General features: G+C 40.4%; 1 protein-coding gene across 12 annotated transcripts in view; it reads left to right on the forward strand.

Moving 5' to 3' along the window:
- The window catches only part of SYNJ1 (synaptojanin 1), a 91,138-nt gene that overhangs the window by 54,810 nt on the left and 20,640 nt on the right, over window positions 1-15,688 (forward strand). For all 12 annotated transcript variants that reach the window (XM_019420210.2, XM_053903128.1, XM_053903129.1 and 9 more), the window contains 8 exons: window positions 3,075-3,215; window positions 3,492-3,684; window positions 3,962-4,120; window positions 5,505-5,661; window positions 6,276-6,393; window positions 6,494-6,709; window positions 11,192-11,270; window positions 15,107-15,269. In XM_019420210.2, coding sequence (XP_019275755.2) covers window positions 3,075-3,215; window positions 3,492-3,684; window positions 3,962-4,120; window positions 5,505-5,661; window positions 6,276-6,393; window positions 6,494-6,709; window positions 11,192-11,270; window positions 15,107-15,269 — 1,226 coding nt within the window. The remainder of the gene's footprint in view (window positions 1-3,074; window positions 3,216-3,491; window positions 3,685-3,961; window positions 4,121-5,504; window positions 5,662-6,275; window positions 6,394-6,493; window positions 6,710-11,191; window positions 11,271-15,106; window positions 15,270-15,688) is intronic.

A 15,688-nucleotide genomic window follows, 5' to 3' on the forward strand; every position in this document is an offset into this window, starting at 1 on the left:
TTTATTTTAAGAAAGTATGCTTGCTTTTAAAGTTGAACAATTGCCCATCTTTTGTGACATTTTTAAAAAGATTTTCAGAGTAAAATTATGAGCTGAAATAGTATGAGATAGTCATCAATCTTGCAAATGACATTTTTTTCCTTAGCTTTATTTTTTTTAATTTTTTTTTAAATCTTTATTTATTTTTGAGAGAGAGACAGCATGTGAGCAGGGAGGAGCAGAGAGAGAGAGGGAGACACAGAATCCGAAGCAGGTTCCAGGCTCTGAGCTGTCAGCACAGAGCCCGACGTGGGGCTCAAACCCACGAACTGTGAAATCACGACCCTCATGAGCCAAGGTCGGACGCTTAACCAACCGAGCCACCCAGGCGCCCCTTTCCTTAGCTTTAAGTAAATAACATTCACTCAGGGAAGTAGAAAAGAAACGCAACTGCATTCATTTTGCTGACTTGAATCTCTTTCCTGAAAATACGTATTCAGGTTTTAAAATAGAGCATACTCTTATTGTTCCTGGTACCAAATTGTTCAATTGATTATCTGTCTAGAGTTTAATCAAATTATTCCTTAGTAAACTGGTGATTATTCATTTCTTTAACCAGTATCTGTTGAGCACCTACTCGAGGTGCTAAAGATACGTTAATGAATAAAACAAAAATCCCTACCTTCATGAACCTTCTATTCTAGCTGAAGAGACAGACGGTAAACAGTAATTGTAATATGTAAATTACCGGCACGCCTCGGAGATACTGTGGGTTCAGTTCCAGACCACTGCAGTCAAGCAGATATGGCAATAAATCTAGTCAAATGACTTTTTTGGCTTCTCCGTGCATACAAAAGTTAAGATTACCCTATACGGTAGTCTGTTAAGTGTGCAATAATAACATTACGTGTAACAGACAATGTACACATCTTAAGTAAAAAGTACTTCACTGCTAAAAAATGCCAATCATCATATGAGCTTCCGGCTGGTCATAATCATTGACCGCAGATCACTGTAACAAATATAATGAAAATGAAAAAGTGTGAAACATCATTAGAATTATCAGAATGTGACATGGAGACATGAAGTAAGCAAGTGCTGTTGGAAAAATGACACTGATAGGCCTGCTTGACACAGGGTTGCCACAGAGCCTCAATCTGTCAAAAACAGAGTATCTGGGAAGCATAAGCAAGCGAATCACAATAAGACAAGGTATGCTTGTATGCGGTGTGATAGAAGACGGTTAATGGACCGGGAAATAAACAGAGGTAGAGGGCATCAGGCACGTGGAGTTGCGGGGCTGGGGGGTGGCCTGAATGAATGATCAGGGTAGGGTTCACTAGAAGATGACCTGAGAAGTAAGCTGGATAAGGAGATGAAAAGCCATCATTCTCTTTTCCGAATCCGAGTGGCGGTGGGGGGATTCTGGTAGGTAGAGAATCCATGTGCTGGCTTTGTATTTTGGAGGTGGTGTGGCGGTGTTAGATTAGATAAATGGGCGTGGTGTCATGTTCAGGCTTACCACTTATCGTGTGTGTGACCTGGAACTATGAGAGACACCCTTTGGCTCTCCTTTAGAGTTTCTTGGGGGTTCTTCGGAGGCTCAAACTTACTACACTGAAAATTTATAAAGACTTCAGCATTTACGCTACCTTCTTTGTATGAACTGTATTTCAGAGAAAATAGTTGAGAAAAATTCTTTATCGAGGAATTCTAACTTAACTACAAATGCCTATGGAATGCTGAAATTATAACATCAACATCACGCAACCCCTGATGAAATAATGGCAGTGATCGGTAGATGCTAAAACCTTAGAAGGATTAACGGGGGGACTTTTCATTGTAAAGACTTGATTAGAGGGGCACCTGGATGGCTCAGTTGGTTAAGCGGCCGACTTCAGCTTGGGTCATGATCTCACAGTTGGTGAGTTCAGGCCCCATGTCGGGCTTTGTGCTGACACCTAGGAGCCTGGAGCCTGTTCCAGATTCTGTGTCTCCCTCTCTCTCTCTGCCTCTCCCCCATTTGCACTCTCTCTCTCTCTCTCTCTCTCTCTCAAAAATAAATACACATTAAAAAAAAAAAAGAGTTGATTAGATTGTCACAGTCTGAACAGTGGATCCAGTGTCACAGCACAGAGATTATGTACTTCTGCTTTGATGCAAGTCCGACTGCACTAACCATGAGGTTATTTTTGCCAAAACAAATAAATAAATTTAAATGAGTTTCTTAAGCTTCTGCATTAACCAGTGTAAAGTAAATATGAGAGTTAGAGGGACAAGTGAAGATACTATGAAGACACATCCGTCAAATCCAGACTGTTGAACATTTTACGGCAAATGGCCCAACTTCTTTAAAAAATAAATAGTATTTGAAAGGGGATGAGGTGGGGAGGGTTGAGGGACTATTAAAGATTCAAGAGATATAACAAGCAAATGCAGTGTGTGGGCCCTATATGGATCCTCTTTTAAAGAAATCAACCACGAGAAGACATTTTTTTAGATAATTAGGGAAATTTAAATACGAACTGATAGTGCTAAGGAATTGTGTGATGATGGCATCGTGATTATGTGAAAATAAAAATGCCCATTACTTTAGATGATGTGTAGTGAAGTATGTGTGGGTGAAATGGCATGTGTCTTGGGATTTGGTTTAACATATTCTAGGTCCACGCATGCACACACACACACACACACACACACACACACACACACACACACACAAGGTGGGGGAGGGGGTTGGAAGAAAAAAATGGCAAAATGTTGATAATTGTTGAAGCTAGGTAATAGGTAGAGGAAAAAGTACAGCTTGAGATTACTCAAATGGTGAGCACTCGTTTCATAAGTAAGCTCAGGTTTTCTTTGTGAAAGAGTAATAGACTTGGAAGTGTGGCGATCTTTTGGCTAAATTTCAGGTTTTTCTTTTTAAAGGAAACAAAAACAGCTTACATAAAGATGTCAGTGTTGGTGTGGATTTCGGACTGTTGGGAGAATTACTAAATTTGGGTATATAAAGATGTAATTGACAGTTGTCTTGTAAAATAGGCTATTTTGTCCATATCTTTTAAAAAGATTCCCTTTGTAATGTTTTCTGGTAGCACAACAAACCAAAAGCTCTGGGCTGTGGAACTGCAGAAGACCATCTCCAGAGACAACAAGTATGTGCTGCTGGCTTCTGAGCAGTTGGTGGGCGTCTGCCTGTTTGTTTTTATCAGACCCCAACACGCTCCCTTCATCAGGTCAGTGAACAGGGCGCTGTGCGCAGGCTCTTTGCCACCCTCGAGTAGCCAGAAAAAGACCTGGAATGTGTGTTGCTTCAGGGAAACAATTACTCATGCATCTTGTTCTTAAATGTGTTTTTGATGAAAGAGTCACCAGTCATTCCGTCACACCATCTCACAGCCTTGTCCTTGAACTACAGCTGTACGTTTGTGTCCCAGACCTTCCTAATGTCTTATGCGCACACAACTGTGTTGGCAGCTCGGATCTTGGACTCAGAGTCCTTTGTTTTAAAGGGACGTTGCGGTCGACACCGTGAAGACCGGAATGGGAGGCGCCACTGGAAACAAGGGGGCCGTTGCGATACGGATGCTGCTGCATACAACCAGCCTCTGCTTCGTCTGTAGCCACTTTGCTGCGGGCCAGTCCCAAGTCAAAGAAAGAAACGAAGATTTTGTAGAAATAGCGCGAAAGTTGAGTTTTCCAATGGTGAGCTCATACTGCTTGTTCTTGAAGATGAAGCTACAAAGTGCACTTTAACTTGTTCCAAATTCTCTGTCAGCTTTTGAAAATTTAAGATACTTCTTAGAAACATCAACGGTTTTCACCTAAATAGATGCTTCATGTGTTCTTAGTCTGGGGTCACATAAACAGGGCCTGGCCGGCGGGGGCGGGGGAGCGGCGAGCATATCTGAGGCAAAGAAATAGTGGTAAAACATGTTTCATATTGACCGTTTAGATCTAAAATGCTTCTCCTTGCCTCCAGGGAAGGATGCTGTTTTCCCACGACTACGTATTTTGGTGTGGTGATTTCAACTATCGCATTGATCTCCCCAATGAAGAAGTTAAAGAGCTCATAAGACAGCAAAATTGGGATTCTCTTATAGCAGGAGATCAGCTTATCAATCAGAAAAATGCTGGACAGGTATACACATACTTAAGATACTTGCGTTGAGAAGAAGGGCATCTTTTGTTATGAAACATGCTTTCCTTAATCACGTTGCCTTTTTTTTTTTTTTTTTAACGTTTATTTATTTTTGAGAGACAGAGCATGAACGGGGGAGGGGCAGAGAGAGAGGGAGACACAGAATCGGAAGCAGGCTCCAGGCTCTGAGCCATCAGCCCAGAGCCCGACGTGGGGCTCGAACTCATGGACCGCGAGATCGTGACCTGAGCTGAAGTCGGACGCTTAACCGACTGAGCCACCCAGGCGCCCCTGTTGCCTTTTTTAAAATCCCTTGGAGTCTATACTTAACTACATATCTCAGGTTTAATAGATATAGAATTACCTTTCCTTAAAGACAGAAAAGAAAAAAGGAAGATTCATAATAACTCCCAGGAGGAAAAATATATTAAGTCTCTGTAAGACTCACTTTTTTTTTTTAATGTTTATTTATTTTTGAGAGAGAGAGATGAGATAGAGTGCAAGCAGGGGAGGGGTAGGAAGAGAGGAAGACACAGAATCTGAAGCAGGCCCAGAGCTGTTGGCACAGAGCCTGACGTGGGGTTCGAACTCAGGAACCGCAAGATCATGACCTGAGGTGAAGTCAGACGCTTAACTGACTGAGCCACCCAGGTGCCCCAAGACTCTCTTTCAAGTAGAAGAGAATACATTTTTGATTCTTTCTTTTTGAGTAATAGTGAATTTAGAATCTTAGTCTTCAAAGCTACTGTTTTTTTAATGTTTGTTTATTTTGATAGAAAGTGAGAGAGAGAGAATGAGCAGGGGAGGGACAGAGAGAGAGGGAGACAGAATCCGAAGCAGGCTCCAGGCCCTGAGCTGTCCGCACAGAGCCCGACGTGGGGCTCGAACTCACAGACTGCAAGATCATGACTTGAGCCAAAGCCAGACGCCCAACCGACTGAGCCACCCAGGCGCCCAATATTTTTTTTTAAGTAAGAGGTGATTAAGGCCACTTGATATCGTGCCTTCGTGATCATCTGACTTAAATTCTAACACTTTGGGCCCCACTTCACATTTTAGGCCTTATTTCCTCATTTGAGAATAAGACATCAGACTACATATATGATTTCTAAAATCTGTCATAGTTTTGGTTTTTGTAGCTTAAAGGTCTGGTAGAGTTCCCTTATTCACATTTTTGTACTTGGCTTAATCAGAGGTCAAACAAGTGGCATGAACAAGTCCCAGGTTATTTTTTCTTACCATTTGTTCCATTCAGTTAGAAGTGTTCATCTGATGGACACAGATTTTGTGTGAATCTCCAGCATATAGTAGACATGTAGCGAATGGCTGCCTGAATGAAAACAGAACTTTTTTTCTAATAACTTACTTTGTATGTTTATTTTAGATTTTTAGAGGATTTTTAGAAGGAAAAGTTACCTTTGCTCCAACATACAAATACGATTTGTTTTCTGACGACTATGACACCAGTGAAAAGTGCCGCACCCCTGCGTGGACAGACCGTGTCCTCTGGAGAAGAAGGAAATGGCCTTTTGATAGATCAGGTTGGGAAATGGACTTCTTCATTTAAATGAGCTAATGCAAATTTTATGAGGAAGAAGGGAATGATATAAATATCAAGGGAGGAGGGCTGTTTTTTTTTAACAAAGGTTTGCTAGAATAGAATAAATAAAATTTAAATATAAAACAGTTTTTAAAATATTCTCAGACTTGCTTATAATAATTTAATTTTTTAGTGTATTTTCTTTCCATAATTCCATATAAAGAGAAGTGAGGAAATTTCATTTTTATGAAATTTCAATGAAAATTTCAATTGAGTGCTAACAAAGGTTTTTAATTTGAATAACCAATATGGTTTGTAAATATTATGAACTGCTGCTTGTCTGTTGAATTACTTATGAAACACTATTTGGCTTTTAAGTACTCTCAGAAATAAAGCCTTATCTTAATTTTTACTAAGTAAAGCATAAAGTGATAATTCAACCAAAACACCTTTCTAACTTAAAGGTATCTGGACTTCCTGCCGATTAACAAGTGTATCAGGGATCCCAGCCTCAGACAACTGAAGCCAGTAAAGCGAAGAAGCTTGCTCCTTGCTCCCCATGATCTGTCACGCGCCTGTGGTTTTATTTTTGTTTTTGTTTCATTCTGACTGCAGCTGAAGATTTAGATCTTCTCAATGCTAGTTTTCAAGATGGAAGCAAAATCCTCTACACGTGGACTCCTGGCACTTTGCTGCACTACGGAAGAGCCGAGCTAAAGACTTCTGACCACAGGTTTAAACAGTCTTGGTATTTCTAACCGTGCTTGAAATTTACTTGAAATCCATCCTTTAGTAAACATTTCTAACACATCCATCTCCCTTTATGCCTTAAGGCCTGTCGTTGCCCTGATTGATATAGATATATTTGAAGTTGAAGCCGAAGAGAGGCAGAACATTTATAAAGAGGTGATTGCAGTTCAAGGTCCACCAGATGGGACAGTATTGGTCTCAATCAAAAGTTCTGTCCCAGAAAATAATTTTTTCGATGATGCTTTGATCGATGAGCTTCTGCAGCAGTTCACAGATTTTGGTGAAGTTATACTCATAAGGTGAGTAAAATATTTATTGTCCAAAAGCAGCTCGTGACTCATAGATGTTTTCTACATTAGAAATTACCTTTCTATTGTTTGAACAGCATTTGAGTACAGTAGACCCTTGAATAATGTGGGAGTTAGGCACACTGACCGCCATGCAGTCCAAAATCCACTTAGAAGCTCTGAGTCCCCAAAGACTACCAATAGCCTACTGTTGACTGGAAGCCTTACCAATAATGGAAACCGTCAACTAACACATATCTTATGTGGTGTATGTCTTATATACTTACAATAAAGTCAGCTAGAGGAAGGACAATGGCGTTAAGGAAGTCATAAGCAAGAAGACATACGTTTACGGTACTGTACTGTGTCGAGAAAAATCCATGTATAAGGTGACCTGTGCAGTTCAAACCTGTGTTGTCTGAGGGTCAACTGTATTTTTATTTCCAAATTACAGGAAAGTCATACTATAGAAATGTTATTTCAAAGAGTTCATAGGTTTTGAAACTGAATTACGTTTATAGAGTTTAAAGCTGAATAGTGAAAGTTTTTATGAACAATTGATGAACAAAAAATATGTGCACTTTGGGACGCCTGGGTGGCTTAGTCGGTTAAGCGTCTGACATCGGCTCAGGTCATGATCTCACAGTTGGTGAGTTCGAGCCCCACGTCGGGCTCCGTGCTGACAGCTCAGAGCCTGGATCCTGCTTCAAATTCTGTGTCTCCCTCTCTCTCTTCCCTTTCTCCATTCACACTCTGTCTCTCTGTGTGTCTCAAAACTGAATAAACATTAAAAAAATTTTTTTTAAATATGTGCACATTTAGGTGTGGTTATATATATCATACAATGTATAACAAAGCCCTATGGCAAAATGAAGCTGTGATCACTGTTTTATTTTATATATATATATATTTTTTCAATGTTTACTTATTTTAGAGAGAGAGAGAGAAAGAGAATGAGAATGAGAATGAGCCAGGGGTGGAACAGACAGACAGGGAGACACAGACTCAGAAGCAGGCTCCAGGCTGAGCTGTCAGCACAGACCCGACGCAGGGCTCGAACCCACAAACCGTGAGATCATGACCTGAGCCAATGGCGGATGCCCCACTGACTGAGCCACCCAGGCGCCCCACACTGTTTTATTTTTTTAAGGAGAGTTAGGAGTAAAGCAGAGTGACTTTTCCTCCCTTAGTTTAAGAAATTTGATGTTTTAAGTAATTTTAAGTACACTTGATTTCCAACTAACAGAGAAGGCAGCACAATCCGATCAGTCAGGAGTCATCCAGTCCAGTCTTCGTTTCTGTTATTGACTTACCCATCTGCCTTTTGCAGAACCAGATGCTTCTTCCCTGGTTTAAAAAACATGTTCTTTTCCAAGTGTCCAGCAGTTCTGAAAGACTGCGTGTGTTTGAATTTCATACGGAAGGGACTTGACTCCTTTCTGTGCTTTGCATCTACTCAGTTAGGTATGTTTTGTAGATATTTGGTGGGCACATCTCTGTACTGGGTGGCCTAGTCCACAGATTGAAGATAGTGTGCTTCTGTAGAGCAAGAAGCATGCCGAAGAAACCTGGAGTCCTTTCAGAGAGGAAATCAGCAGATACAGAAGAAATTGCATTTATATTTCCCTCAGATCTTCTAACAAAGATCTACCCCAAAGCTTGAAAACAAAAGAAAAAAATTTCTAAAATCCTAAGGCATTCGGAAGTATATAGTGAAATCTCCAGGTTTACAGATGACAGAAAGCTTGGCCAAGTATAGAAAGCCAAGTTACCAGGAGCCTGATGTGGGCAGCCGAGGAGCAGGTAAGTGTCCTCGTGAGCAAATGCAAATTATGGAACTGGGCTAGAGAGAATAAAGGGTGAAGGACTCTGAGACAGGAAAAGGACCTGTCTTTATAATTCAGTCTTGAAGCGGGGCGTCTGGGTGGCTTAGTCAGTTGAGCATCCGACTTCGGCTCAGGTCATGATCACACGGTCTGAGTTTGAGCCCTGTGTCCGTCTCTATGCTGACAGCTGGGAGCCTGGAGCCTGCTTCGGATTCTGTGTCTTCCTCACTCTCTGCCCCTCCCCCGCTCATGCTCTGTCTCCCTCTCTGTCAAAAAGCAATTAACATTAAAGAAAAAACAGTCTTGAGGAACTTGGTGTTAAATTGGAGCCAGAAGCTTTCCCCAAAGTGCTTGTCATCTTTAGAAAAAGTATTGGTAACAAAACAAGGTATTACTCTAACATTATAAAACCATGCATGCCTCCACAGGTGGAATATTCTGGTTGTCACACACCTTCAGGCAACCAAATTAGAATAGAAAAAGCAGACAATGGAAGTAAACAAGGAGAGGACTACTGTCGCCAGTAAGGCTAAATTGATCATTACCTTTTGTTCCAGAATAAGACTATGGTTTAGGAGTGACTAAAGTCCTTTATATGTAAATAAGACATTCCCTGGAAATGTGAATGGGACAAATTTAGGTATTTATATTAATTGGGGGGAAAATCTAGAAGTTTTTACCCTAGTGGGTGAAAATAGGAAGAAAATGCAGCTTCTCAAAGACCTACATATACGTGTGTGTGTATATATACATATATACATACATATATATATATACACACACATATATATATATATACACACACACATGGATACTGTATATACATGGATATTAAAACCAAAATCTCTTGTTAAACATTCATAAGGAACACATTGCTAATTAAGGATAGGATCAAGAAATTAGCACTGCCATATGACCACAAATGCTTTGGTACCACTATCAAAAAACAAACACAGTAGATGCCCCCCCCCCCCCGCCCCCTTATCCATGGTTTTGGTTACCTGAGGTCAGCTGTGGTCTGGAGGCAGATGACCCTCCTCCTGATGTAGCATCAGAAGGTCACTAGTAGCCTTATGTTACATGGCAGTGCCTACATCACTCACCTCACTTCATCTCATCACGCAGGCATTTTATCATCTCCCATCCTCACAAGATAAAGGGTGAGGACAGTACGATAAGATATTTTGAGAGAGAGACCACATTCACATAACTTTTATTACAGTATTTTGTTACGATTGTTCTATTTCATTATTCATGTTGTTAATTTCTTACTGTGCCTGATTTATAAGTTAAACTTTATTGTAGGTATGTAGGTAGAGGAAAAAACAGTATGGATAGGGTTTGGTACAATCTGCAGTTGCAGACATCCTTTGGGGGTCTTGGAATGTATCTTCCATGGATAAGGAAGGGGGGGGGACTATTGTCAATGTTTGGAGTCGGGAGGACTAGTGCAGCATAAGCGCAACCTTATAGTAGTGATTGATTATAACCTTTGGAGGAGAGATCTTCTCCATTGCCAACAGTATGAAAAAGATCCCCTTCATAGTATTTAGATAGGAATGATGTTCTGTGTCTTTCAGATGGTGGCATCTTGCAGCTTAGTAACTTAACATGCCAAGGAAATTGAGTCACTTATCTTGGTCATATTTGGGTGATTGTAGAAATCTGTAGAAATCAGGCCTCTGATTTAAACAGGATAAAGTACTTGTTCCTATTTCTCTTTTTAGCCTCTTCCTCTTAATATCCATAAGGCATGCTTTGGAATCCTAGCTTGTGTGTGTGTGTGTGTGTGTGTGTGTGTGTGTGTGTGTGTGTGTGTACGCACGCGCGCATGTACGTGCACATATTTTCCCCTCATCTTTGAAAAATCTGCAGGGATTTCTGATCTTGATTTGTATAATCGGGGAGTAGTCCAATGTGTAAAATTGTTTCTATAAATAAGACTGATAATGTTTTTGTTTTACTCTTTTTTGTGCGATAACATTATTACATGTCAGTGATCGTCTTAATTCAGAACTTACTCTAATGTCCTTTTAGTTTTTTTTCTTTTTGGGGGCTTCTTATTTCAAAATTGCAAACTTAGAGTCATAGCAAAGGCCATTGAAGTCCCAAGAGAGTAAATGGCTGTCCCCTGCATAAAGACAAGGACCATAATACCCTAAGGCACTCCGGGGCCAATCAGATATGTATATTTTAATGACAACTCCCCATCTTCTTTCTTGGTCAAAGGAAATTTGCTTCAGAGATGTCATGGAGACCTTGAAAATACATAGTGCTGGACTCTGGGGTCAGGAAATTTGTATTCTAGCCCTGTAACGGAGTCTCCTTGTAGAGTGGCTTTGAATAAGTCACTTTTAACCTCTGGCCCTTTTTGCCTTGTCGGTGAAATGAAGGATTAGATTAGCAGGATCACAAATGGAGGGCCACAGGGCCCTTCTTCTGACAGGCTGTTTTATTAGCATAGTATTTGAAAGAAATTTGAATTTGAAAGCTTTGAGAGGCAGAGTGCCCTCTCCAGGCCACCAGTGGCTCTACTGCTCTCCCTGTTGTGTTTTACTTCCTGGCCTCCATAGGCCTTTGTTAATCAATAGTCAATGGGCTGGTTGTTGGACTAGTTATATCTAAGGTATTAATTATTTTTTGTTGTTTATGTTTCTCTTTCTTGAAGATTTGTAGAAGACAAAATGTGGGTTACATTTTTGGAGGGAAGCTCTGCCTTGAGTGTTCTGAACCTAAATGGTAAAGAGGTAGGTAGCATTTGTTGATTGTAAGCCATTTTGAAATTCTGTATCCAAAGATTATAATTTTATAGCCATGCAGCAGAATTATCTAGATGTATTTCCAGTGCAGAACTATAGAAGACCTTATGGTGTGCTTTAATATTTATTATTTAGACTTGGTTTCTGACCAGCTTGGAATTATTTTGGTCCTCCCTAAAGATACTAACAATTGGTAACAGACTAAGAAGAAAATATGTTTACCACCCAACTTGGTTTTTATTATATAGAAATTTTGTTAAGTGGAATAGATATCCTGGCTCATTCATAGTAGGAAAGATTTCTATCGAATGAAGAAAATGCCTTATTTATAAGAAAACAAGGGAGGAAGGTACTCTTTATTCCTAAGAACTTGTTTTCTTGGCTTGGATCATGGTACCCAGATACCTTTTTCAGGTGTAGGTAAAATAATTCCCATAGATAACAAATCCATCCCACCAAGATATTTTAGAAATTTTTAAATAGGTATTCCTAACCTGTGACTTAACATGTTACTGATGGAGGAAATTTACATCAATTTGGCCCGGAATAGTTTTATTTCCATAAAGTGCTGTATCTTTCAGTTTTTTCTGAACGCTTTTAGACACATCCTGTTTCTAAGTATACGATCACTAGACAGGATAGACTAAAATCCAGGCCTAATTTCTCTAACAGTGGGCCACTCATAAGGACTTCCCTGTGCTTCCTCTTCTGTCGCATTATTTCAACTTCCTTGGAGAAAAAAATTTCCACATATACATTACTTTTGAAATAGGTTTCATAGGGTTCTATTTGCTCGTTTTTCCTGAATGTAATAGTAATACACTCAAGCAAAAGTAAATCATGAAATACAGAAAAGTATAAAGGAAGGGCGCCTGGGTGGCTCAGTCGGTTGAGCATCCGACTTCGGCTCAGGTCACGATCTCACAGTTTGTGGGTTCAAGCCCCTCGTCGGGCTGTGCTGACAGCTCAGAACCTGGAGCCTGCTTCCGATTCTGTGTCTCCCTCTCTCTCTGCCCCTCCCCCACTTACTCCCTGTCTCTCTCTGTCTCTCAAAAAATGAATAAATGTTAAAGAAAAAAAAGCATAAAGGAAGAAATAATGAAGAACACTAATCCTACTATTGCAAAATAATTTCTCCTCACCTTCATCTATGCATATATATTAAAACCAATGAGATTATATATACATATGTGTATATATCAACACAAGTGGGATATATGTGTACACGCATACATGCATATACAAACACAAATGAGATCGTGTTATAAATACTGTTTTCTTACTACCTCTTCACTTGAGACTGTATCATGGGCGTTTTTCTTTATGAGCAAATAATGTCACTTTTACTCTTTCCGTTAATTTTGTTGCATGGACAAATACATAAATTTATTTAACAAACTCTTATTAATAGTAGATTGTTTCCAACTTTCAATTAGCAAAACCAGCATTCCAGGGAAGGCCTGTGTACACTATAACTTTGTGTGCCTATCCTGTTATTCCTTCCCTGAGGATAAATTCCTAAATGTAAGTTTGCTGTGTCAGAGGATATAGTCAGTGTTACAATCTGACGCTTGCTGCCTAATTGCGCTTCAGAAGGAGTAGATCTAATTCTGTTATGCCTCAGATTACCCACTGTCTACATCCTAATCGATACCGGGTCATGTCTAACTTTGACAGTCTGAAAAACCAGTAGTATGTCATTCCCATTAAGATTCTGATCGCTGCTTATCTTAATTTAGTGGTCATCGGTACTTTCTCAATGAATTGCGTATGTCCCTAGCCCATTTTTCCCTGGTGTATAACATCTCCCTTGGCGTTAAAGTTTCAGTCCCTCTCTGTGTGTGCTGCAGGTGTTCCTGTCCGTCTTGTAACTTTGTTGTCCTAACTGTATGGAAATTATTGAGTTTTAAATTTAACTCTAGCTTTGGTCTCTTCAAAAGCGTGTCCTCGTCCCATAAGGATATAAATATTTAAGAGCAATTCTGAATTTGGCCTTCTTTGTCAGCTTGCTCCTTTGCTGAGTATTTCTTTTGTCCCTCTCTGTTTTATATTTTCCCCTCTTCTTCAGCCCTGTCCCTCACCCTCAAGTCTAGTTCTCTGTGTTACATTCTTAGAAAGTACCCACTCTTAGCTCCCCAAAACTATTTTGAAAATTCTGTAAAACGGTGTTTGTGGAAAGTGCGTAATAATATTTAATTTGTCCTTTTGAAAGCTAGATATTTTCAACTCTCTAGTCTGTTGCCTTTGCTAATAACATTATTTCAGCCTGAAATCTTCTAGGATGGAGTCCCATAAGAGCTCTTCCATTCCAGGGAAGAATCTGGAAAAAGTAGCTAGCTTAAGTGGGGGCCAACCCACAGGATGACCTTCTTGAGCGTGTTCTTTAAAGACCTGTGAAGCCTGTTGCCAAGTTCTGGAATGGAATTGATTTAGGCTGATAAGCAAGTAAAGAAAGGATTACTAGTTTCTTAGAACGCTGACTTCAAAGCTTAGTGTGGACACTAAATTACTGTTAAAAACCACTGTAGCATTCAGGCCAGCAGCTTTCAATGTCTCCATCCTGTGCCTCCAAGGAATCCTCATGTGGATAGCACTTTGGGCCAAGGAAGATCTGTACCCACAAAGGTGCCAGCTGTCTTCACAGCATGTCGGTCACAGCTACCCAGTTCATTTGAAAATACCAGAAAAGGTCACGTATTTTACATGCTCCAGAAGCTCTTTAAATGAAGAAAGTTGAAACCGTGTAGGAGAGAGCTTGCATTTTTTTTTTTTTAATTTTTATTTATTTTGGAGAGAGAGAGCACGAGCTGCGGAGGGGCAGAGAGAGAGGGAGACATAGAATCCAAAGCAGGCTCCAGGCTCCGAGCCATCAGCACAGAGCCAGATGTGGGGCTCGAACTCAACAAACCGTGAGATCATGACCTGAGCCGAAGTCAGATGTTTAATCGACTGAGCCACCCAGGCGCCCCCGCCCCCTTTTTTTTTGAGAGCTTGCATTTTAGAAAGCAGATTAGTTACATGGTATGGGTTTTCAATGAAAATGGCTTTCTAGTGCACAGCCTGTGTTTGACCAGGGAGTCTTTTTTTTTTAATTTTAGTACATAGTTATTTATCGAGAGAGACAGAGCCTGAGCATGCGAAGCAGAGGGTCAGAGAGGGGGAGGGAGAGAATCCCAAGCAGGCTCCGCGCTATCAGCTCAGAGCCCGACGCAGGGCTCGAACTCATGAACTGTGAGACCATGACCTGAGCCAAAATCAAGAGCCGGTCACCCAACAGAATGAAGCACCCGGGCACCCCTGACCAAGGAGACTTGTGGCTGTCTGCAGGTGTTTTGAAACTATTTTTTTAATCCATCAGCAGGACAGTGTGACTTAATCATAACGTGTTTGAGTGTTTTAGATTATACTTTTGTCTAAAAGGCACTCACATTTGTAAGAAAGGCGGAGTGCCAGCCTGTCTCTTCTGTAATTGTTTCAGGTAGGAACAGTCACTGAATATCAAAGAAAGTATGAAACTATGTAGCGAAACTGTCAGTTAATTTACATCTGGCCAGGGAAAGATACTGACTTACAGCAAAGGAAACCTGATTCTGCGTGCATCCTACAAAAGAAGACCTTAGATTTAGCAACACAGGCTTTTAAAGGAGAAACTGGGCATGTTTATACTACTTAAAAATTCAGTATATGTGAGACGGTGTACGTTGAATTGAGTCAAGCTGAAGTAAGCCTATACTGTTGCATAGTATAACCAGAGCAGTCACTTGTTTTCCAAGATAATGTTCATGCCAGTGAAATTTTATCTTACATCTCTTCTTACCAACTAGTTATTGGGTCGGACTATAACTATTACTTTAAAAAGTCCAGACTGGATCAAAAATCTGGAAGAAGAAATGAGTTTAGAGAAAATTAACGTTCCGTTGCCGTCATCGACAAGCTCTACCCTGCTCGGTGAAGATGCGGAGGTCACAGCAGATTTCGATATGGAAGGTTTGTTTATCGAACGCATTTCCTTCTGCACCTCTAGATAAGTGTCCTTCCCATCCGCGAAGTCTCAGTCCCCATCTCTGTCTTCTTGCAACACACAGAGCAGCATCAATTAGATTTTGTTTTGCGTCGTATTGCGTGTAGTTTGCCGGTACCTGGACTTCAAATTGCAAACGTATTTGCCCTTCTGCCATTGAAAGGATAAGATCTTTACAAGTGCTAGTTCATGTCCGTGTACGACAGGGGCACCGATTGGTATTTCTGGTGTGTGGTTTGCAACCACTAATTGCAGCTAAGGTAGAGAGGTAGAATTTCAAAGCGCGTGTCCTAACAACAGAAATGAGTTCAAAATAATGACGATAAAAGAAGGTATATTTCAAAGCAATTTTAGAAAAGATTCTCAAGGCGGCTAGGAACACATG

This window comes from Panthera pardus, unplaced genomic scaffold (assembly GCF_024362965.1).
Source record: "Panthera pardus isolate Hobbes unplaced genomic scaffold, ASM2436296v1 HiC_scaffold_16, whole genome shotgun sequence".
Taxonomy (NCBI): Eukaryota; Metazoa; Chordata; class Mammalia; order Carnivora; family Felidae; genus Panthera; species Panthera pardus.